This window comes from Dermacentor albipictus, chromosome 10 (assembly GCF_038994185.2).
Source record: "Dermacentor albipictus isolate Rhodes 1998 colony chromosome 10, USDA_Dalb.pri_finalv2, whole genome shotgun sequence".
In the NCBI taxonomy this organism is placed as follows: domain Eukaryota; kingdom Metazoa; phylum Arthropoda; class Arachnida; order Ixodida; family Ixodidae; genus Dermacentor; species Dermacentor albipictus.
In genome coordinates, this window is record NC_091830.1 from 78,561,622 (window position 1) to 78,587,384 (window position 25,763).

Here is a 25,763-nt window from a genome sequence, read left to right on the forward strand (position 1 = left end):
GGGGAGGTGAAGTCCAACGACAGGAGAAAATCGTTTTGCACCCTCCCACCAGAGGGCACATTGGCTTGAAAAAGCGCCAAATTTAAACCATAAAGCGATTTATTACAGTTGGCATTGAGAAGGTATTGGTAGAGGGAGTGTTATGTAGCCTGTTGGCACGTGCAGGCTTTTGAGAAGCAGCCGAGATGGTACAGAGTGGTTATGCATGTGCATGTCTTGAGCGTGCCTGGGTATGGTTCTATGCGCATGTTCGCTCTGTGTATGAGTGTGCGGGCGTGTGCCTCCGTATTTGCGTTTGCATGCTCGCGAGTGCGTGTATGCGTGTGTCAGCGTTCGCGACGTGTGTGAGCGTTCGCAGCGTATGTGAGCGGTTGCAGCGTGTGTGCGTGCGCAAGTGCGCGCGCTTACGGTGCATGCGTGGACGCGTGTGAACGTGTACGCGTGCCAACGGGTTTTCGAATTTCAGCATGCACGATTGCGAAGAAATGTGTGCGTGTTTGTGTGGATGGCTGTGCGTGCGTATAGTGTGTGTGTGTGTGCGTGTGTGTGTGCGTGCGTGCGTATGACGGATGGAGAGAGAGTACGTGCGTGTGAGGGAGAGTGCGTTTGTGTGTGGGGGAGACAGAAAGTGCCCTTATGAAAATATGAGATGAGTTTCATATGAAAGTCTGACGAGTTTTGACATCACAGTCATCTGACTTTCTGATGAGTTTCTTTGGAATTTTTTGATGTATTCCTAATGTCATTCTATAACATATTGGCCACCGTCTTTCTGTAGAATACTTGACGAGTGTTTTTCTTGCGAGCATGAAATGTCTTCCTAATGTGCACTCCAGAGTAGTTTTCTTTCGACTTTGTAATGTCTTCCTAATGAACTTCTAATGAGCTTGTGCATTATTTTACTGGCGTTTAAAGCATGGCTATAAAAAAATTAGGCACCATGTGGTAACGTTTTTCGATGTGTCCTGATCCACAGATATTATTTAGAGTATACACGTGCCTGCAGCTGTCTTTGGTGCTTGATATGTGAAGCCTACTTCTGAATAAAGGGAAAATGAGACATCCACCTGTTTGTAGCAATTGCTACAAACAGGTGGATGTCTCATTTTCCCTTTATTCATTACTTCTCTCCACCTTGCGGGTTTCCGCAGAACTACTACGTCGAAGCCTACTTCTACGTGTATATCTCAAGCAAAGGTGCAGCACATTTTACAACATGTATGTGACTCATACGTATGCTGCACATAAGACAAATCTCAACAAAAAGAAGTTAAAAACATTTAATAAATACACACATGCTTCTTATACACTGTACAGGTAGGTTAAATGAACGGAAAAAAATAGCATGTCTTGTATATCCTAGTAGTTTCATTTAATCTCCCTGCTAATCATGGAAGATAGGCTGCTCTTGATCTGGAGAGTGGTAGTGTCAAACTGGGTGCACGTGTACCCTGCATGGAAGAAAAAGGACAAAATTAACAAAACTTGGCAATCAGCCAGTGAAATACACTGTATTTAACCAAATCATAGACCACACATAGCCGATGTGTATCGTGTACAACACCAAAACTGCCTCCACAGCTTTTGCAACCGCCCACTTCCAGAGCTAGTGTCATCATCACAATGTGTGAGAACGCATTCCACATACACTAGTGATAATGTGCGAGGTTAGCTACTAAAGCTAAATGAAAATATTTGATGTGCTAAGTTATAGCCACAGCACACCACAAGTTAAACTGGTAAAGTGGTTAGTTGAGGCATGTGTAATCATCCTGCTCATGGCTTTCAGTCAAATATCAAATGCAATGGGATCTATGGGGAGCAACATGTACCGTATTTACTCGCATAATGATCGCACTTTTTTGTCAGAAAAATGGATGCAAAACCAGGGGTGCGATCATCACGCGGGTTAAATTTCTGCGAAAAGAAAAAAATTTTTCCTCCTGCATTTGCTGCGGGACACCAAAACAAAAATGGCGGCCGGTGGAGCAAGCCGAACGTGCCGAATGCGTTTTTTCTTCTCATGAGTACATTACGTGCATTGAAACAGTTCCTTCCGTATCAGTAATGAATAGTATTGTCAATATCAGCAAGTTTGCGGCAATAACGTAGCCATGTCCACTTTGAGGGGACAGAAACACATGGGCACGCTTAGGTGCCAGTGACATAGAAACACATGGCCGGCATGCTGCGGAACCTGCGGCATCTGTCTTCACTACTATCCTAATACGGAATGTTTCCGCTAAGGGTGGGGGAATATCTTGGCTGTGTTACAGGCGTTGGTGTATGAATAGATTACACTTTTAACGTATCAGTGTAAACCTGGCTACTATCGCTGCCGCTCGTGATTTGTTGCGTGCCCACAAGTGCAGATGAAAAGAATCGAAAGGCACCTTTTTTGTTGTTGACCACAACCGTTATAAAGCCTACACATACTAAAGGCAAGTTTGGTTGCAGCTTTTTTTAGTCATGGAAGTGCGGAAAGTGATGAAAGTAATGAAATGAGGCATCTACTTAAGAATGTTTGTTGCGTGCAGACCGCTTCGTTTGTGTAGCATTCGACAGATGGTAAGCGCTATCAATATTAGCTAGACTTGGCACATGACATATCGCTGCAGCAAGTTCGGTGTACGATCATTACATGGGAAATAAAAAAAAATTGAATTTTCATGACAAAATTCAGGGGTGCCATCATTATGCGAGTAGAAACGGTAGTGGTCCACAGATAGCAATAAAAAGCTACCTGATAGCTCGGGAATAAATTTTCATCCTGTGAAAGTAAATCTGCATCTTTCTCGATTGCAAGATGCGATTCTTGTGTTAAAAATTCTGTGGGCTTTGTGTGGCCCACGCTATGGTGGAGGGCTCAGGATTAATTTTGATCCACCAGGATTCTAACACGCTCTGAATGCGTGGCACATGAGTATTGTTGTATTCCGTCCCCATCAGAATGCGGCCACTGCAGCCTTGATAGAACCCACAACTAGACTAGTGCATCGATGTGATACAGCCTAAAAGTACACAATGCTATAAACAAGGATCATCTTTCTATGTACGGCATCTTTGTGGATTAAGCTACTACATACCAATGACAGCATTCAGCTTTAACGGGCAAAGCCCTTCTTTCACTGGGCCCTCTTTGTTGGTGTTGGACCCCTTCCCGTACAAGGATTTTCCTCGGAGGCCTTCATCTCCGAAGACATGTCGCAACAGGTTGCGGGCAAATTTCGTGGGCAGGCCACCGCAGTGTGCACGGAGGCGGCTGAGCACTGTTTTTTCCACCAGAATGCCATTTCCAATGTCCACCTGCATAAAGAAGGCAAAAAAAGACACATTGAGATTTCCTTAGTTAAGGGCTATGTACACACAACGCAGGCATTACAATGCTTTAAATGTAAAAAGAGCTTGCACTTGATCTAATAAAACAATGAATTTAGTTTGTTATAGTTTTTTCTGCATATATAACAATCCAAGGTCAAATGCCCTCCTGCATTCCAGCAAAACCACTTTCGATACCATGACTTGCAACACTAGCTGTAGTTGAAAAATAGTACAGAAGTCGGACAATAATATTTGGCGAAATATACTAAAAAATCATTCCATTATTCAAGATGCCTATATTTCATATGAGGACTTCTAAAAGTGTTCTGTAGACAAGCATTTTGATCTATAGGCACAACAAGAATTATCTGCAGCAGAGAAAAAGGAAAATACTTATGATTACTCATGAATCATTCATGTAATGGCGGCCAATATTTTGGTTTCCATCACATTAATAAATGGATGGTGTTAGTATTTGAAGGCTCAATTAATCCTGCAGGCACCAAAAATCGGGCTGAAATATTGGTCAGGGACTGTTTTTCTTTTTTTTTCTTTCTTAAGTATAAATTTGGCCCTAAAACCGGTCCCAAATCAAAAATAGTAAATTTACTAGTGTCTAAACCACATTCACAAATGAGCTTTAAGCATATGGCATCTTACGATTGAGTACTGAGTATTGACAAACCATAAATGCTGTCTGCATTACCAGCGCGAAGCTCTACCAATTGAGCTACTGTGGCGCCGCCTTCCCATCCACTTTCTGTTGTATTTATGTTTTACTAATAGAACTGACCCTGGGAATGTTAGCCAGTGCCACCACTTACTAACCTCGCTAGTGGCTGTCGAACATCCTTTCTGCCGCAGGCGTCACGAGTATGTGATCTTTCTGGGTGAAGGTATCTGCTCAATAAACCCGCACATGCTGCCTGAAGGCATCAATGTTGCGGGATTCGAGACCCTCGTTATGTAAGGACGAGAAGGGGGTTAACTGACGGGCCCAATTTTTAGTAATCGTATCATGAGAAGCCAACAAACGAAGACACCAAGGACAACACAGGGGAGATTAATTTGTACTTACTAATCGAAATGAATTCATGGAATGGAAAGTGGATGAAAAAACAACTTGCCACAGGTTGGGAATGATCCCATGCCTTCGCAATACATGTGCGATGCTCTATCAATTAAACTAGCGTGGCACCACCTTCCCATCCACTTTATGGGGTACTTATGTGTTACTGTGTACTAAAACTAATCCTGGGAATGTTAGCCAGCACCACCACTTGCAAACCTTGGCGGCGGATGTGGAACATCCTTTCTGCCACAGGCGTCATGAGTATGTGGTCTTTTTCGGTGAAGGCAACTGGTTGTTCAACATCCACTGCCAAGGTTAGTGAGGGCACTGGCTAACACTCCCAAGGTTAGTTTTAGTAGCAACATATAAATACCCCAGAAAGTGGATGGGAAGACGGTGCTGTGGTAGCTCAATTGGTAGAGCATCGCATGCGTAATGCGAAGACGTGGGTTCGTTCCCCACTGCAGCAAGTTGTTTTTTCATCCCTTTCAATTACATTAATTTATTATTTATTTATTTCAATTATTAAGTACAAGCAATCTCCCCTGCGTTATCTTTGTTGGCTTCTTAAAATACCAGCCTAAATGTTTCAATTTTAGGAGTCGTAGTGCCTCTGGGGAGATTCGACCATTGGCAAAGTTTCGTATGGCCGTCTGGGAATCACTGACGATTATGCCCACTTGTGTTTGTGCTATGGCTAGCGCGATAGCTATTTCCCTTGCTGTTTCTGCGGCACAACTCCTAAACATAGCTAATAACAACCACGACAAAGTGTCGATCTTATCTGGACAGCCGCTCACCCAGTACCAGACAGTAGCCATGAGGCAGCGCACCGCATGGCTCGAGAGCTTACGGACCGACCCTGGGTTAGCCCCGCCTCACCGACTACAGATGAGGGGGAAGATCGAAGGACCAGACTTCACGAAATTACACAACACCATAGATTTCAGAGTCGTACATTCCCGCTGCCAACCCCAAAATTAAGGAAAAGTCAGTCTGTCAAATGGCGGCATTTACAGACCAGATCCTATCTGAGCCCAGCTACTATGCATCTAATACACCCAGATTTATACACGACGAACAAATGCAGATGTTGCGACTCTAGAGCCACCCTGGAGCATATCCTATGGGAAAGTATGGCTGTAATACAGGATAACGGTGACGCAGCCTCAAACAGCGACAGCAGCGCGCTGGGAGGCTGCGTTGCTCAGCTCAGACCTGCAGCACCCTCTGGGCTGTCCAGCGAGCCAAGGAAGACAAAAAGGGGCCACCAACCCTTGGTCGAAACCTAGGCGAGGTCCAGGCCTACCCCACCAAATCACATGGCACTGAATAAATGAATTAATAAATGTTTCAAGGAACAGGCATCTTACTTGCTCGGCCTGCACCACTTGTGTGGCCTTCTGCACGTCCGCCAGGCCCTCTAGCCTCCTGACTAGCTTGTTGGCTTTCATCAGCATTGCGAAGGACTCTAGAGCAGACACAGAATAGGAAAGAAACATGGCATCATTTCATACATAACTGCACAGAACTCCAGTTACATGTCATGCACCTGTTAGGTCTGTGTAATAGTTGATAATAATAATAATAGACCATTCTGGTCTTGTGAAAGTGGTGAAGTCCCTCTTGGAATTTGTGAATACAGTTAATAGATACGATGCTAAATTACTAGCAGTCAACTGTATAACAGGTGTACCAGCTAACAAGAAACAAGTTCTAAAGAAAATAAAAGCTTTATGTGCACATGTAAAACAATTCAAATAGAAAGTCGGTTAATCAGTGATAAAGAAACCATTGAGAGGAAGCTTTAGCTCATTGCCAACTCCTAATTTCCCATTCAAATACATGTAAAATGCACAAATGCTTTTATGAGGCAACACTAGACAAATCTGAAAGAAGCTTGTCACATTTGAAAGAAAAATTCTAGCGGCTCAAGGAAGCAGAATTCTTTTATAGGGCCTGGAATCTTTCGCAAAAATTCCCATAAGTGGCATGCCTAAAAAAAAATAATGCAAAAGTTTACAACTCCATAACTCTGCACCAAAAAGCAATATCGTGCTTCTGTAGACTGCATTTGCTACAGCTACAGCCAACAAATGTGACACAGGAATTTATATATAATGTGGAATTGCTGCAATTTTTTATGAGCGTTTAGCAAAGGTCCTACTCACAAATTAATGGTATATATTACGGCAATTTCGCATGCTTACAGATTTATTACTAGTAGTAAGTAACAGAATTCTGATACCATTTTTTATTGCTTAGTTGTACATTCGATAAGAGTTTTTTTTATTTTCAATTTTTAAGAATCTTCTAAAAAATATTGATGGCCTATATAAAATTTTGGCTTCCTGCAGTCAGTAGGTTTTAACTTTTCTTTTTAAGTGCAACCAAGTCAAAAAAAATCAGTGCAGTGGTTGCTGAAAAAAAGTATTTAGATAGGTGCTCCGGAGCTAAAGCAACCTCTTAAGAAAAATCTATGTTGTTAGCATCGCTTCTCCAAAGTGTTGCTAACAACATACAGATGATTTCATCTGCACAGAAGGCTTGTTTTTTACTTTTTGTGTGTGTTAGCAGGGATACCCCCCATATTTAGAAGTTTTCAGTAAAATAATGACTACACGATAATGAAGATTTGTCCTCAAAAAGAAGCATGAATCTAAAATATTCCAGTGAAACAGTGATGGCCTTAGTTTGTGCTGCACCACCTAAACAGAATAATGAACGTTGCAAGATATATTGCTAGCCCGTTTTTTACTGACCTAACTGCAAAGCACCTTTAACTTCATTTAAGAAAACATAGGGCTGATAATTTGTTTTGTGCTTATTAAACCTACCTGCCTCAATTTTCCGGCTACTTTATCATTTATTATACAACTGTTGCATAATGCACTGTAAGAAAGACACCGATTGAATACATTTAGGAATTATTCCTGTGGCAGAATTCTTGGAACCATCCTGCGTCTATTAAGCTAGTGTATGGCAGAACAGGTTCCAGTGAAATAGCAGCAATAAAATTTTTTATTCATACCAGGCATTTCATGAAACGGTGAGTGATTTGCAAATAAAAAGCCTATAAGAGAAAGACAGGCAAATTTTTTAAGCATTATTTGTGGTGGCAGACATTACACCTATACACTAATCACTAAAGCAATCATTAATAGAACACTTGCAATGCAGGTGGCGATACTTGTTACAATTGTTCTAATAGCCATGTCTGGCTCCTACATAAATAAAGCGTATGCAGGTATCTGGATCGGAAATATGTGACATATAGGGAAAAAAATCTGAGACGTGTGGAAATAAATATCTCACCAAGGTTGTTGTTTGCCGCTTCTAGCTTCTTTTTCAGCTCCTGCACCTGGGCCTCCAAGACGACGACCTTTCTCGAGGCCTCACAGTCACACCCTTCACACTGTGCCCATAAATATTGCACGAGTCAAGATGACAGTTTAATCAAGCATCAAGTGCATAGGGTGAAAAAAATCCAATGGCTTCCTTTTTAGTAAACAGTGCTTCACCAAATTTATTTGACTTTGTGTGAAAGTCACAAAAAGCAATGACAATTCTTAATATTAGTGCATGAATATTTCAAGTGCATGAACAAGGCACTTGAAATAAAAAATTACCAAAATAATTTAATTGTATTTAGAATAATGGATTTCACTCTGCGTCGTTTGAAGTATTTTCTACTTTTTCAACTTGCAACAGCTACATTTGCATGTTTGGCAGGCTTCAAGCAAGCAAGCAAAAAAAAAGATTGCAGAACAAGAGTGTGATAATTACCACAACCTAGGAGTTGTGCAACTAAACCAATGCAGTAGTGATGGCGTCCAGATGTTTCTTCACTTTTAATGCACCCTATCTCAAGGATAACTGTGCTTTGTTCAAGAGAAAGCTGTTTTAACTACAACTATGGAATCTATTCATATCATGGAGGGTTGCAAGGAAGTTTCCATAATTTAATGCACGATTTAAGAAGTATTTCTGAAGTGGGGCCATCAAGATCTGTTCTAGACAATGTACAACTCCATATTATACAACACTTTTTTGATCCAACAACCTCCTTGAGCGAGCTAGCTCGTGAGCATTGAAGCTGCAAGGAATGCAGAACTCCAGGACAAACAGCGCAAATAACAAAACAGCACAGTAACAATACCTATGAACTTCCGCTGGATAGAAATGCAACAAAAGAACAGAAACAGGAAATGGCGGACCAACAACATCGGCTATATCCATGGCTACGTATAGCCACTCCATTGACTTCTACGATGATGATAGCGCATTTTCAATTCTTGCTTCAGTTTTACTAGCAAGGCAGCATGTTCGAAATGACGCTCTTGTTCCTATGCTTTCTTTGGCACAGGCTTGGTGCAATCTTCTGCTATATGTCATATTAGAGCAGAATGGCAGAGGACTGTTCTTGGCATAATTTGGCACCAGTGTACCACCACTGAACACATGTGCATAGCATGTAGCCCCTGACAGAGGTGAGCTAATGATTTATTTCACAGTGTGATAGATAGGTAGATGATGCATTCTCACAACCATCACCTTCTCTTTGAGCACATTATGCTTGATTTTGTCAACAGAAGATTAAAAGAATACCAATTTAACTGACCCGTTGTCAACACAATCAAAGCTCGCTGTGACAATTTATTTCACTGGTTGTGTGCATGTGTGCTTGTCACGATAAATGTCTAAACTGACTGTGAATGACCTACATTTAAATACAGTGACTACCAGCTGGCAGATACAGTACAGTGCAAGAGGTTGATGTAATAGTTCTGTGGAAACCCGCAAGATGGAAAGAAGTAATTAATAAAGGGAAAATGGAGATGTTCACCCAATCGTAGCAATTGCTGCAAAGAAAAGCCTCGCACTCCCGGACCAGAATGAATTTTTCTTCAACTGCGAGGCTTTTCTTTCGAGGAACCGATGAGTTTTCTTTGTGGCAGTTGCTACGAATGGGTGGATGTCTCAGTTTCCCTTTATTAACAGTGCAAGAAGGGTGAGCTTCCTGCAAGAAATTGCTGCCTCAGTTTTAGACTCAAAAAGCAACACGCAGTAGATGAACTAACAGCCACGCTTCCACTTGGGCAGAAATGAGCCCAGTAATGGTGTCCTATGTGCTCTAAATTTTGCATGAAAACAGCTGGAAAATGTGCTCTATCAAAGCGGAAAGTTGGACCAGTTGGTATATGCTCATAACGACAACGGAGTGAATGGACACAGGACAAGCGCTGTCCTGTGTCCATTCACTCTGTCGTCATTTTGTTCAAGCTGTTACCATTACGAAGGTGCTCGGTTGTGTCAGTGCCGAATAACCCGGCACATACGTGCTGAGCGGTGCATAACAGAAAAAGTTGCTGTCAGTGTAAGAAAGAAACTGCACACTTTGTAACACGAAGAACAAAAATAGTTTACGGTACAACTCTGTTGTACAACTATTGCAATGTTGGTCCGACAGGGCACTGCAGTGACGCAACAGTCCCGTGTGCAGGGGCAAGCTCTAATGGGGCTGAAATCGCTTGAAAATCATATTTGCACGTATGCACATTTCTTTGAAAGTCCATATGTTCTGGTGAAGCATCAAGGTACAAAATAAAGACAAGATGACGCATAGTGTGTTAAAAAAAAAGTGGTAGTTGCATGAGCAACTTTTTGATCATACTGTCAAACTAAAGGTGATCTAATCTGTGCATATCATATTGACCGCAAATAAAGACGGGCACTGTGGAAGGGAACACATGAACGACTCAGGCGGTAACTTTCAACTGGTTTATTCGCGGCAGCCCATGGGCATATACGGACAAATAGAACATGCGCAGAACACAGCAAACAAGAACACTCATCAGCCTAGCGGGGCAACCAATTATAAAAAAAAAATCTATTTCCAATTTAAACAACTGAATGGAAGTGTCACTAACACAGTCTTGGCCTTTCTTTTTTTATGTGAAAAGCCTCCATCGGTTCCCATGCAGTCTGGTCCTAGCATCTCCCCAGAATCTATCTCCTTAAAAAGAGGTGCACAGTGACAGGCATTGCAGTGCACAGGCAAGTGCGCGAATTCATCTTTCGTTAACTTTTGTTCCGCGTTCCCTGGCTCGATCATTCAGGTATCGTCCTGTCTGCTCTATGTAGGACTTGCCACACGCCAGGAGGATGGCGGCTCTGTCGGGATCCTAATGAAAGGCAAGGCTGTGGCAAGAACCATACCAAGCCGCATGCAAAATTCTATGTAGGAGTTGTGTACATGATCCCCCTGGAGTGTGGCAAATCCTACATAGGGCAGACAGGACGGTACCTGAATGATCGAGCCAGGGAACACGAACAAAAGCTAACGAAAAATGAATTCGTGCACTTGCCTGTGCACTGCAATGCCTGTCACTGTGCACCTCTTTTTAAGGAGATAAAGATTCTGGGGAGAAGCCAGGACCAGACTGCACACGAACCGATCAAGGCTTATCACATAAAAAAGAAAGGCCAAGACTGTGTTAGTGACACTTCCATTCGGTTGGTTAAACCAGAAATAGATTTTTTTTATAATTGGTTGTTCGCTAGGCTGATGAGTGTTCTTGTTTGTTGGGTTCTGTGCATGTTCTATTTGTCCATATATGCCCACGGGCTGCCGTGAATAAACCAGTTGAAAGTTACCGCCCGTGTCGTTTGTGTTCTCTTCCACTGTCCCCGTCTTTATTTGCGGTCAATCTGATATGCAATAAACACTAACTAGGCCAAACTGAAGTTCTGCTGAAGGATGTAATCTTTGTGAGGGGGCTACGTGATATGCACACATATTGACAAGCCGATGTTGTGAAAGCGCCTTTCACTGCAGTCAACATGCTCTGCAATGGAATGCATTTTTTTCAACTGAAGTCTGCTGAATACCAACATGTTTGCACTAGTGTGTCATTATTCCTTAAATATGCTGGAGATATCCAGCCCTTTATGCAATATCTACTTGCACTTAGAAATTAGTGCTAACTCTGATAGTGTGCTATATTTATTAGGACTATAGTTGCACAGGTGTAGGTGAGCTTTAGAAGAAAGTGCTTTTAGCGTAATTTAATCGCCATTATTTGCCTCTTAAGCCGACGTGATATCAGAACAAAGAACTACAACATAATTGTTTGTGCTGTTACCACCACCTAAAATTATATATTTAGAAAGTATTTTACTCATTGTATTTTGCCTGTTTATCCTGCTCTACTCACTCCCCCCTGTAATGCCTCTGGAGCCTGAGGGTATAAATAAACACAACTTTAATCTCCTTTCGCACACGGTTCACCAGTGCAAGACTGCGACTGCAAGAACACATGCCTTGCACCGCACTCGGAAAGAGTACGGCGCAAGGGCCAGCCCGCGGCGGTACGCAATAAGCACAGCTTTGGCAACAGCAAATTAATAGCAAAATGACGAAAACATTTGCCGGTGTACCTTTCTTTTTGACGCCACCTGTCCCAGTGGCTGTTCGCCCCTCCGCTGCAGGACCGCTTTCACAAGCTGGGTTCTTTTTTTCTCCAGTGCTTTGTGCACGCCTGCGTATTTGATGCGTACAACACATTCGCGATGAGGAAATTTACAACCATTGTGCCATTCTGCACTCACCAAAATCGAGTAATTGTGCCTCCGCTGGCGCCGAGTTATCGGTCCACTTTATCGACACAGTGCTGCCCCGGACCTGGTCGATAAAACCTTCTTCCGTCAGCAGCCGGAATCCCAGCTGAGCGTCGACGATGGCGCGCACCGAATACACGTCCCAGGACTCTTCTGTTAGCCATTTCACCAGCACATGCGTCATGCTCTAGAATTCAAGCTGGCCGCTTCGCTCCAAAAAATATATCTATACACAACCAAATGCGCACGTGGGAAACGTCACCGCTAGGCCTGCCTCAATATTTATACCAAGCCAGGCTGAACGAGCGATGGCGCTGCTGTCTAGACAACCTTACATGGTAGAGACACACACACGCAAGCATAATCCGAGAGGTAAAATCCATAAATTTATTAAAAAATTAAGGAATTGTGTTTAAACGGACATATAACAAGGGTAATGTCGTACTAAGGTACCTATGGTAGTGCGGAAAATTCACGAAATGAACTAAAATAAATCAAACAAACATTCATGCCCCTCGTAGCCAAGCCGCCTAGCCTAGCCACAGCCGCCGCCACAGCCATTCGCTGGTGTTCGTCGTTGTACAACGTGCGTACGTCCGCGGGTTTTTGTTGTTGCCTTTGGTTGCTTTGTGCTCTGTAGGTGTGATTTCGTTTATCGTTCCAAACAAATGCGTGGGCATGGCACCAAAAAGGAAGTATATCGAGTACCTTTGGAACTCTGAAGTTGAAGTGCCGGTTCGCACAAAACATCGTGTCAAGACGCTAGCTGCCACCGACAGTGATGCCCGATCTTCAGGACACCACTCTGCGGACTCCGTGGAACACCTGCAACCGCGCTCCCCCGTAGAGACGGCCCATGAGAGCTGTGACATCAATGCTTTTGCATGTGCGCCATTGCCCCGTCCCGACACTTCACAGGCTAATAGCGCCCCTCTGGATTCTGATGATTCATCTCAACTGCATTTCGACACACTTCAGACTCGCTGCAGTACTGACGACTATGACAGCGCCAGCGAAAGTGAATTGGACGAAGCCGCAGAAGGCGAAGAACCAGATAGCGCACCGTCGGAGACGAACGCTGAGCTGGTAATATTTTAGGGCATCTAAATTAACGGTACCCACACGGATCGCCAAAGCTTTGCTTTATGAAGTTAAACTCCATGGGCTATATTAAGTTAGTGAAATTAGGTTCTTATTTCATCTCCAATTTTATATAACTCATTGTCGGGTACTTTACAGAAATATTAAGCTCCAGAGTGTCAGAATTACCGTGACTTGAGTTTACATTGAAGATGAAATGAAACAAACATTACAATGTCGACTAGAGAAAAAAAATCCAAAGTGAAGGAGAGAAGCTTCATGTTCATTTTTAACGATTAGCTGAACTCTCAGTGGTAATAAGTCACTCTATTCGATGTAGGTAGCAAACAATCGGTCACCGTTTGCAACGGTCAGTTTGTTATAGGCTGTAGTAGCCTCACATACAAATGCATAGGCTAGAAATAACTGTTATAAATTGTATAGGTAACAAAGAACTGCCGGTCAGCCAGGCGCATCTCCAGCTTATTAAATTCAATGAAGAATTGCCGGTTCTGGCTACTTGCAGGGAAAAACCTCCACACCGAGTTCTACCTCTAGCTTCTTGCGTACCCTGTCAATAAACTCCTTGACAAGGAATATAAAATTATCAGAAAACAGTGTATTTAAGACCTATTAAAGCTTGTTTCCACAACCCTATTTAGGCAAGCTATAAATTTTTTATTTAAGCATTGTGTAAGTGAGACAGATTAAAACTATTCTTAACATGAATCTTTTTCTGTACCTATGACAGGACCAACCATTGTACCCAGGCTCAAAAGTCACTGTGGCCGAAAGCCTTCTACTCATTATGGGGCACAGCATTCACCACGACGCTTCAAGAGAAGCAACTGAAAGTCTTCTGAAGCTCCTCCATGCTCATGTACCGGAAGGAACGCTGCTGCCAACGTCAAAGTACACGTTCTTCCAACATTTTAATGGGGTCGACATGAAAAAAGCCAGGCACTTTTATTGCCATAGTTGTTCATCGTACCTTGGCCCTCTTGAACAGGTTGCACAAGTTACGTGTGATAAATGCAAGGCTCAGCTTCAGGTGCCTGACCTTGTAAAAAAAGCTTCATTCTTTTTTGTGTTAGACATTGAAGGGCAAGTACGAGATATTATGAAAGCAGGGCGCACCATACCTGTTCAGCAGTCAGCTTCGCTTGACATCACTGACATCACTGACAGCGTGGGTTATCGGAAGCTTCCGCTTTCCGCTAGTGATATCAGTTTAACGTTCAACACAGATGGCGTTTCACTCTTTGAAAGCAGCAGTTATGGAATTTGGCCACTTCTTGCCCAAGTAAATGAATTGCCATTCAAAGAGCGGGCTAATAATCTAATTCTAGCTGGTTTATGGTTCGGTAACCACAAACCGGCTATGAACACTTTTCTTTTGCCTTTTGTGCTCAAGATGAATGAGCTTTCATCTACTGGTGTAAAGTGGCAGGATTTTGAAGGTTGTGAGAGAACAACGAAAGTGTATCCTGGTCCTTGCACTGTTGATAGTGTAGCCAGGAGTGAACTTATGGGCATGACCCAATTTAATGGAAAACATGGCTGTGGTCGGTGTGAATCCCCAGGGCAGGTGGTTGCCCGAGGCAACGGCCACTGCCGTGTCTACTCTGCGCCAAAGTCTATGCCCAAGCTGCGCACAAGTGACTCGTTCATTCAGCACGCCCACAAAGCCAGAGCACTAAGACAGAAAGCAAGTTGTGGAGTCAAAGGCACAAGCGTTCTCACACTTCTGGCTTCATTCACTTTTTGTTCTGGCTTTGTGGTTGATTATATGCATGCAGTGTGCTCCGGCTTTGTTAAAGCAACAACATTAATATGGCTCAAGTCAAGAGCATCCAGGGCTTTCACCTTCGTGATCGGTTTGAAGAGATCGATGAAAGGTTGTTGGGCATACGTCCTGTCTGGGAAATGTCTAGGCTGCCTAGGTCGCTGAAGGAAGTGAAGTACTGGAAAGCTGCTTACTGGCGAAACTGGTTACTGTTATACTCACCTGTTGTTCTCTCTGGGTATATACCTTCAAGAAATCTTAAGCATTGGCTGTCTTTTGTGGACATGATGCATTGCATGTTGAGTGACCGGATCGCACTTGAGAAATTGCATGCCATAAAGATTAGAATGTTAAAGTTTTTGCGGGAATATGAGGAGCTCTATGGCCTTAGTAACATGACCTTTAATTCGCATTTACTTTTGCACCTGGCTGACACCGTAAAGGAATGGGGCCCCCTGTGGGCTTACTCCATGTTCCCATTTGAATCGATGAATGGCAAGCTTACAAAGATGGTTAGGGGTACCAGACACCCTGAAAGGCAGATTGTCGAAAAGTTTTGTTTGATGCAGGCTCTTCCACTGTTATGGCATCATGTCACAAAAAGGAGCGCTGATGTTGACGACATTTTCCGAATGCTAGTAAAGGGCTACATGCTGAGAAAGAAGTGTGTGAAAATTGGGGAGGTCATGTTCTATGGCAAGGGTGTGCACAGGACTGATGGCATTCACTATAAGAAGATGGCAATAGGCTCCTTCACATTTTGCACTGCGGAACTTGATAAATCAAAGAGAGTAAATTCTTTTGTTTTTGTGGATGGTAACTTTGGCCGTCTAATTGACATCATTGCTGTTTGTTTTGAGGGGCATGCGAAATGCACATGTCTGAGACGCATTGTGCTCCACATAGAAGTGTTCAGGGTATGCGGCGATGTATTGGGGACATTTTGCAAGAACAGTTTCTCTCAGTTTGTCTTTGCCAAATGCACTGGAGAACACATCACAGTGCCAATGGCTGATGTGCAAAAATGTGTTGCTGTAGTTTGCAATAACAAGACATACTTAAGCATACTGAATGATAAATTCGGTCTTGAGGCCATTTAAAGAGTTGCTAAAGAGAAAATTGTTCAAATCAAATTTGGGTTTTCACGTGCCAAAACCACTTTCTGATTATGAGGCACGCCGTAGTGGAGGACTCCGGAAATTTCGACCACCTGGGGTTCTTTAACGTGCACCTAAATCTAAGCACACGGGTGTTTTCGCATTTCGCCCCCATCGAAATGCGGCCACCGTGGCCGGGATTAGATCCCGCGACCTCGTGCTCAGCAGCCCAACACCATAGCCACTGAGCAACCACGGCGGGTCAAGAGAAAAATTGTTTTGGGTAGTGTTAGTACATTGCTCTTCCGCAATGCCAAAACAGCCACTCTTAGATGCTTGGTAAGCCAGAAAAGATGTAAAAAAAATGGAAGTCTGGTGGTGACACTTGGAGTTCCTGCACCGTCTCACTGTAACATCATGGATTCCTACTTTGTCCCTTCAGGCGTAGATATATTTTCATTGGTCAGAATGAATTACATTGAATTCTAATAGAGCCAAATTTTTAACTTGGGAAGTTTCAAAAACATTACGTGAACCACAACAGCTTATATGCAAGAAGAATATTGTGGCATCCTTGATGTCACACTGGTGTACCTGCACTGAGATATCAGCACAAAATTCACAAAAGGTACTTTGACCATCATTTTCTCTTCTAATATATCAACTTATTGCATTTAAATCAATAAAACTAGCGTTCTTCCAGAGTACCTTATCAGTCCCAACAGATTCAGTGTTTCTCTTTAGTGCCCCTTTAAATACTCCTTAAGCCAATGCTTAAAATTTCTTGAAGGTATATACCCAGAGAAAGCGTTTGATTTTGTCGAAACCTCAGCAGTCATGGAGGCATTACGGAACCAGGGTGTAGATGAGCCGTATGTAAAAATACTGAAAGATATCTATAGCGGCTCCACAGCCACCATAGTCCTCCATAAAGAAAGCAACAAAATCCCAGTAAAGAAAGGCGTCAGGCAGGGAGATGCGATCTCTCCAATGCTATTCACAGCATGTTTACAGGAGGTATTCAGAAACCTGGAGTGGGAAGAATTGGGGATAAAAGTTGATGGAGAATACCTTAGCAACTTGCGATTCGCTGATGATATCGCCTTGCTTAGTAACTCAGGGGATCAATTGCAATGCATGCTCAATGACCTGGAGAGGCAAAGCAGAAGAGTGGGTCTAAAAATTAATCTGCAGAAAACTAAAGTAATGTTTAACAGTCTCGGAAGAGAACAGCAATTTACAATAGGTAGCGAGGCACTGGAAGTGGTAAGGGAATATATCTACTTAGAGCAGATAGTGACGGCTGATCCGGATCATGAGACGGAAATAATCAGAAGAATAAGAATGGGTTGGGGTGCGTTTGGCAGGCATTCTCAGATCATGAACAGCAGGTTGCCATTATCCCTCAAGAGAAAAGTCTAAAATAGCTGTGTCTTACCAGTACTCACCTACGGGGCAGAAACCTGGAGGCTTACGAAAAGGGTTCTACTCAAATTGAGGACGACGCAACGAGCTATGGAAAGAAGAATGATAGGCGTAACGTTAAGGGATAAGAAACGAGCAGATTGGGTGAGGGAACAAACGCGAGTTAATGACATCTTAGTTGAAATCAAGAAAAAGAAATGGGCATGGGCAGGACATGTAATGAGGAGGGAAGATAACCGATGGTTATTAAGGGTTACGGACTGGATTTCAAGGGAAGGGAAGCGTAGCAGGGGGCGGCAGAAAGTTAGGTGGGCGGATGAGATTAAGAAGTTTGCAGGGACGGCATGGCCACAATTAGTACATGACCGGGGTTGTTGGAGAAATATGGGAGAGGCCTTTGCCCTGCAGTGGGCGTAACCAGGCTGATGATGATGATGAAATACTCCTCAAAGCAAGCTGTGAAAAGAATTAGTCTTATAATACGACCATGGTCTGTAATACTTAGACCAATTTATTTTATTCCATAGAAGGGATTCTCAAAGCATGTTTGTGCATGTGTGTAGTATGGTATTTTGGGACTAAGCTGTGGTATAAGGTGTTAGCCAAAAGTTCCCGGGCTGGTGTCATTATGTGGGATAAAAGAAAAGCATGTGCTTCACATGAGTAAATGTATTGAGTGGTGAGGTGATAGGAGGGTGTTCCAAGATTGGCAAACGCACTGGGACAGATGCATTCAATCCCACGGAGACTGCTTCAAAAGGTGTTAAGCTTAAATCAACGTATGATAACAATAAACCGTTCTGTACACCCAGTCCAGGAGCTTTCGTATACCACCTCATATATTTCCACATTTGCATAAACTATGGCAGCTGCTAGATGGCATTACATGGTGGAAAAAGTCTGTTGCCACTAGTCTTTGGCACATTATAGTGTATACGGTGAGTGACTATCCGGAGATGGTTGTTCACCCTGAACAATGTGTAAAGGTGAAAATTAAATTAGAGTTTTACGTGCAAAAGCCACCATCTGATTACGTGGCACGCCATAGTGGGGTCTCCAGAAATTCAGACCACCTGGGGTACTTTAATGTGCACCTAAATCTAAGCACACGGGTGTTTTCGCATTTTGCCCGCATCGAAATGTGGTTGCTGCGACCTCTTGCTTAGCAGCCCAACACCATGGCCACTAAGCAACCGTGGTGGGTAGTGTGCAAAGATAAAACTCTGAAGTTTGGCAAAACAGCCTTACAGACATAGGAGCTTGTTCCTGACACATATGGCAGCGAAACATAATTGGTATTGGAAGTATTTTAGTGGCTAAAGAACTTTGTCTGTAAGAGAACATTGGCAGATAACACAAGGCAAGGGCACCCTTCAACCTCACAGAAGGACTGCAATGTGGCTTAGATCAGGAAAATCATACAGCAAAACAGTCCACATGCTATCATATGCCGTCAACATCACTATGGCTATATGATACCAGATTTTGCATGAGAACTTAAACGTAAGCTAAATGTGAGACTAGTGCCACACTCGCTTAAAGGGACACTAAAGGTTGCTATGAAGCACGACCGGCTTTATTGCTCGCGACCTGCTCACTATGCCGGCTCCTATGGTGGCGCGTGTCTGCGTAAATATCACGTGACTGTTCAGGAGGGACAGGGCGCCGCAACAGGTGGCGCCACAAGTTACCCTCATTTCGGCAGCGCCCGCCGTACGCTTCTGTTAGCTTCAGTACGCTTGCGTTACCATGTTGCCAGTAGGACGAGTTAAACCGCATCGTTTAAGCACGCACCGCAAAGACGTGTTAATATTCATCAGATGCAATAATCGTGGACAGCTTTCTGTATACAGTGGTAGTTAAGAGCGCGAGCTGTCAGCTAACACGCCTAAGTCTCTGGCTCATGAGCGCGCGAGAACAGCGCAGAAGCAGGCGTCTTGTGCTCGTAGCAATTCCCCTGCATAGCCGCAAAAAGCTGTACCCAACTAAAGGCTGATAGCGGTAATATTTTTCTTTCTCAGCGCAGCAGTTTTGCAGCTAAAACAAGCTCAAAAAGAGGTTGTAGTGGTGGGCGCGGCTCTGGTGCTACTCAAGCGGAGTTTTTTTTTTTTTTTTTGCTTCTGCTCTGTAGCTAGCAGCATCCCAGGGTGAAGCCGCGCTACTTTCCACCAATTTACGACAAAAAGCGCACTATGCACACTTACTCGTTTTCAGGAGCATTCACCCGATTGTTAATCATTTCAAGACGCACTCTACATGAAAAATGAATAAAACCAGACTAGAAAAGCTTGTTTGCCAGACACAATAGCCAGTTGTGACCAGAACTTTATTTCAGGTCAGCCAGATTCTTGCACTTTTAGGACCGTTCGTGATTTCGTTTTGGCACTAATTAATTTTCATTTGGTGTGCTCTTCTGTGAGATAAGAGGCAAAATTGGACAAAAATGGCCTCATAAACTTGTGGACAATCAGCTTTAGCAAGGCCCTTCTGTGAGGCTCTGTGGTATCCTTCAAGCGCACAAACAGCGGATTTTTTGTAAGTGACGGCAGCACTAGGTCTGCAAACTTCTTATGTGGTGTTGGCCCCCTAACAAGCACAGGAGCGACACTTGATGCAGCACCTTTCAGGCGGCTGACAAACCCTGCGAAAGCCAAGGTAGGGTACGATAGCCCTCCCCTGTCCATGCCTGCTATGATGGCAGTAGTAGTAGACTGAGAGGCTGGCGCCCTCAAATTAATGAGACAGCCCTCACATGTGATACCCTTTGTGTGCGCCCGCTCGATTTGCAGAGCGGAACGCAGCAATACATCATCGTGGGCGATGATTTTTACAGCCTACGAAATGTAAAGGCTCTCAGCAGTAATTGCGTTCTTGGCACGTATGCGGGCAGCAATCAGAACAGCCGGAAACACGGTGTTCAGACAAGCACAAAAACGCAACGAAGAAGCCGCCACTGCTACCGCTACACCAGCCCGCACTCGCCGTGGGGGTAAGTTCTGGCGCCACGGAGAGCAGCGGCGGTTGGGCGAACTAAGAATGAACTAAACAAGCAGTAAAAAATCGGGGGCTACGGAGGCGGCGCCGGTGAACAGGTCGCGAAGTAATAAAGCCGGTCGTGCTATGAAGTCAAGTTAAAGTGATAAAGCAATGCTCTAGAACCTCTAAGGCGTCAATCCAGAACAAGACTGAGACGGCTGTTATGCTCACTCAATGTGCTGCCAAAAATCACCAAATCATCAAGGTAGCGCAAACAAATTTCCCATTTAAGTCCTCTGAGGATAGTATCCATAAATCGTTCGAATGTTGCTGGCATGTTACAAAGGCCGAATGGCATAACATTAAATTCATAAAGACCGTCTGGTGTCACGAAGGCCATTTTCTCCTTATCTTCTGGGTGCATGGGTGTCTGCCAATACCCCGATTGCAAATGTAGTGATGAAACGTAGGCAGCGGAATGTAGACAATCGATGACATCATGACAGGAAGCGATGACAGGAAGCGATGACAGGAAGCAGATACACATCCTTTTTGGTGGCTGCTTTCAGTTTCCTGTAATCAACGCAGAACCGCCATGATCCATCCTTCTTTACTAAGGTTACTGGTGCTGCCCACGGACTAGAGGACTCTTGAACAACACTTTTCCGTAGCATGTCTTTCACCTGTCTAGCGATAACAGTCCTCTCCGTTGAAGAAAAGCGGTAAGGCTTTTGCCGAATGGGGTGCGCAGATCCGGTGTCAATTCTGTGGCGAGCACGAGAACGCGGGAGTGAAGCGTGCTGGTCGCCTTGTGTGAAATCGAACACAGAAAGATGTGCCCACTAAACTTGTGCGAGTGTGTGGTGCTCATGTCAGGGTAGCGCCTTGTTGATCATCCGTAGGATCTGCTCTTCAGAAGTGCTTCGGTGAGGATTGCTAGTGTGAGGCTGCTCCTGCTCGCTTAGAACTGTAATGGAGTTGTAAGTAATCTTGTCAAATTCAGCGAGCTTCATATCACGCGGGAAAACAGCAGGGACGCAAGAACAATTGGAAGCCCACAAATTTGAGGTGCCATTCACTACTCTCGCGAGAGAGCGTGGTACAAATACATCTTTCTTCGCGCAGCTCGACGTAAGTGGCTGGACTTGCGTGTCAAATGATGAAAGGTCATTTGCTGGGATACGTGACAGCGACCAAGGCGGTAGCAGCAACTCGTTCGAAACAACACTATAGTTTTTCTCTGGTAAGGATGTGGTGGCGAGAAGCGCGCTATTCAAAGAAATTTCACCTGTGCCTCAGTTAACGGATGCACGACATTCCTGAAGAAATTCAGTCCCGAGAATCACATCATGAGTGCACCGCGGTAGTATGAGAAATTCTGTTTTAAGATCTTCTCCTCCGAATAAAACACTTGCAACACAGGCACTTTGTTCTTCACCTTCACAATAGGCAGAGGAGTATTTCGCAGAAACGCAGACTGTCCGGCGACCTTACCTCCATCGTCCACGCCGGCTAGTTTCCCCACGGTGGTGGTGAGGTGGCACGTCGCCGTGGTATCAGAATCTGTCGGCCAATGGTCATCATAACTGTCACGTTCAAAATTAGGCCATGTTGGTGGTGGGTCATATGTTGTTGTCTGTCAGCGCCAGTGACAAAAACGAGCAATCTGTCCTGAGGCGCCTCAGTTGTAACGCACAGGCAATGCGTGACCAACGCTTTAAGCCTTGGGGTCAACCCTGGGACGCTGCGAATAGTAAACGCGATCTTCCGAATTGCGATCCGTGGTGGTAGCTTGACGAGGGCGTTGATCGTGCGTCATGTCGTCGGGAAAGGAACGTCGGTGCTGTCGCAGCTGATTGACTCGACAGTCTGCAACGCCTGGTATGGCAGACAATGCAGACACAACAGGTGGATGTTCTTGAGGTTGGTTAGAAGCGCAAACGAGCTCCAGAAACAAACACACCAGAAACTGCTGCCGAGCATATATACCGGTCACAACACGTAGCATTCACCCAAGCTATCAAGCAGACATCATATAGATATCACCACTGCCTACGCAATATGGCGATGCCCATGAAAAACAGGTCTATAGCAAACCACAAGGTGTAAACAACATTTTGTGCCATTTTCTGTCTCATGCATAGTCTATGGAATTAATATATTACATGGGTCAGCATTCACTGCATATCCACTGAGTGTGCATACTCCTAATGCAAGCAGCCTTTCCAAGGGGTTGTACTTGTGTACCATAGTGGTTTTATTTTTCGTATGTTGTGTCATGATTTCTTATCAAGAATTAATTTTGAGCTCTGTTCATTTATTGTTTGACATGTTCTTGTGAGACATTTTCTGTAAGGTATAAATAGTTTGCACATGCTTCACTTCTGGTCTTTTTTGCAAGTGTGTCTGCCATTTCCATTGCTCACGCTGCTCTATTATTGATCCAAGGTTCCTTGTTGTGTCCTGATCATTTCAGTCTGTACAATTGTTGGTTGTCACTTGAAAAGAAGTAACACTGCCACGAAGCCAAACTACACAGAACCAGGCATACACTATAGGTCTGCACCGTTTACCAAGTGTGATAACATGGCAGCAAGAACTCTCAGTGCTGTAAAAAAAGAAGGTTGGGGCCTTGTTGCTAGCCCGACTAAATCTTCATCATTTATAAAGCATGTATCACCACTTTTATTTATTTAAGCGATAGATTCACGATTGTGGACTGCACAAGGGACAAAGAAAGTGAGACTAAAAACACATTCTGTTTGTTATATCGCTTACGTTTCTTTCACTTAGACTGCCCCCAACCATGAGTCGGACCAGCTTACCAATTTGCTGCTCTTGTGAACACAAGGATTATAAACTAAAGCTAATTAGTGTGGATCTAATTACTTATGTCCAACCGCTGCAGTTTTGCCTGAATGCAAGGAAGCATGAAAGATTGCAGTAAACTTAAAGTTTTGTGGCTGCTTAGGCTTCACGACACTATACTCACTTCATAAAGACAGAGTGTACCTCCCATCTAGTAAGCCAGATTTCACGGAAAGGAGTGAACACATGATTGAAAGCTTGTGTTCTGCACACACATGCACACACAAAAAAAAACTGCATGCATGTTTGAATCTGTGTGACAGGCAAGTCTTGTGTGAGCCAAGAAAGTTTTCACTGCCGCACGCAGAAGAACATGTTTTAATTGTCTCGTCTCACTGAGCATGGTAATAAGGTGTACCTGATGGCAGGTGCTGTGCTGCTAGGTTTTTAACCAAAACAATTGATAGCTTACTGTGATTTATACACTTTAATTTCTTGCAGAGTCGATGGTATTTGTAGAGAGCACCAGGTAATTATAATTACATTTGCACATATCATGGCTGATATCACCTCTGTATCACCTCTTTCTGAGGCTCGTGTCAGCTGCACAAGCCAATCTTTGTACGAAGGGCAAAATTCAGGACTTCTAATTGTTCCATTGCACAGCTCCTAGGCCAATAATCACCTGGCATGTATGCATTGAAGTGAGCGACAAACACAGAGCGTAATACAAGGAAGGCACCTAGCAAAGGCGGATGGTCAGGAGAGACATTGAATGTGAGGTGACATGCACACTATGTATACAATTTGATGAAAGGAAAATGAAGCATAAGACAGTGAACATGTAGTTAGTGAGTCCTCTCTTTGAATGACTAGTTTGGGCAACCTTTGTCTTTTTGTTTAATCTATGTCCCTGTTAAACTTCCCTGTATATACCATTTCACCCTTGTATATTACTTTATTTACCTGAATAAGATCAAGACATTATTCTTTGATAATGTTGTTACCACATGTTTTATGCTCACCTGCAGTGCTGTAATTGCCCAGACCAACTGTATTAATAACTGCAATGGGACAAATTATGTAGGACTGTACAAAGGTAATAATTGACAGCTTGCATGTTTGCACCTAATCTAGCCTGGCACATTGTGTTTTCTAGAAAGTTGTTACGCTTTGTTGTTTGCTGTATGTTTTCATTGTATTTTGTACAATGCCTCAAAATGGTGCGAAAGTGTCTATGCATGGCGATCAGGCTTTTATATGTTAAGTGCTTGTTTGTACTTTTTTGTGTGTTGTGAGTTTGGTCATTTCTTTTACTGTTAGTTGGCTCATGCCTTGTGTGAATTCTTTGTCAAACTAATGAATAATGTGTGCACAAGTGTAAATGTGGCAAAAAATAAATTTTGCGTGGTTTTCTGAATGAGTGTTTTTAATAGCTTTTTTAAAATATACCACCACATTGGTAGCACTGCTCCATCGCTCCATAGGACTTCATCCAAATTTACTGTTGCAGCCCATTCCGAACATCACATCTTTACCTACCAAAGATGTTTTCGTGAACAAAATGTTCATTTTTTGGGGAGGAGAGTAAATGAAAGAGCAACTACCCGTATACTTGTGTCTACTAAATTGAAAATGAAATTTGTTTCTGTGTGTATGATACTAAGGTTTTTATAAGAATGTTAAGCATAGTTTGTGTGACTAGGTGCAATATAGGTAAACATATCCTGATCACATGATAGGATCATAACCTGATCAGTAAACTTTTCTGAAATCGGTATGTGATAGCTCTCTGCAGCTTAACATATTATTGATAGCACTTAACTGGTTGAAAATGTAGGCACGTGCCACATAGTAGATTGTACTAGTTCTCTTATGAAGCACTCATTCCAATTTCACTTGTTAATATATCTGGCAACTTTCTTTTCATCAGGAGAGCTTATTCACCATCCGACATATTCAGGGCGTATGTATGCTTTGACAAGAATAAGAATGTAAAAATTACCATATTTTAATGCTATTAGCCTGTTTGGGCAATTCACCCAGTGCGTGTATGTCTGCACCTAAACTCTTTCCCACCATCTTGGGTCAGCTTGTAGTCCATCGTCAAATAGGTAGAGCATCCAGTTGTAATGACGTAACTTGCTCGAAAACCGTCCTTTGGACTGACTTGGCTCACTGCCTATGTAACTCTTGGAGTTTGCCGGTCTTCAGTGATCCTCTTTTACGTCAACTTGGGTCATTGGGTATCTACCACTGTTGTGCGCTGCTCTCCAACGAACCTTTTCATGCAAACTTGGATCACTGGGTGCGTTTTACTGGGTGTGTGCTGCCTTCCATCATAATCATTATATAAAACACATCAAAAATTACCCACAACCATAACATGCATTGCTAATAGCGTTAAAGATGCCAATCATCTCGATGCACTGCCACATTTTTTTTTGTTTACGCTCATGTCTCCTTTTGTTTTCCTCACTTTATCCCGAAAAGATTGTAAGAGTGTTCACTTTTCTAATGATTGTTTGCTTCTCAATTTAATTAGCACCCAATTTTTAGCAGTTCTTTCATATGTCAA

The 25,763-nt window shown here is 43.4% G+C and overlaps 1 protein-coding gene across 1 annotated transcript; it reads right to left on the reverse strand.

Moving 5' to 3' along the window:
• Positions 1-1,320: 1,320 nt before the first annotated feature.
• LOC139051075 (uncharacterized) lies at positions 1,321-12,211 on the reverse strand. Its single transcript, XM_070528149.1, has 6 exons — positions 12,005-12,211; positions 11,834-11,934; positions 7,709-7,808; positions 5,767-5,864; positions 3,087-3,306; positions 1,321-1,451 (listed from the first exon to the last, which is right to left on the reverse strand). The coding sequence occupies exons 1-6, from the start codon at positions 12,195-12,197 to the stop codon at positions 1,369-1,371; spliced, it is 795 nt and encodes a 264-aa protein (XP_070384250.1). The 5' UTR covers positions 12,198-12,211; the 3' UTR covers positions 1,321-1,368.
• Between the last annotated feature and the right edge of the window lie 13,552 nt (positions 12,212-25,763).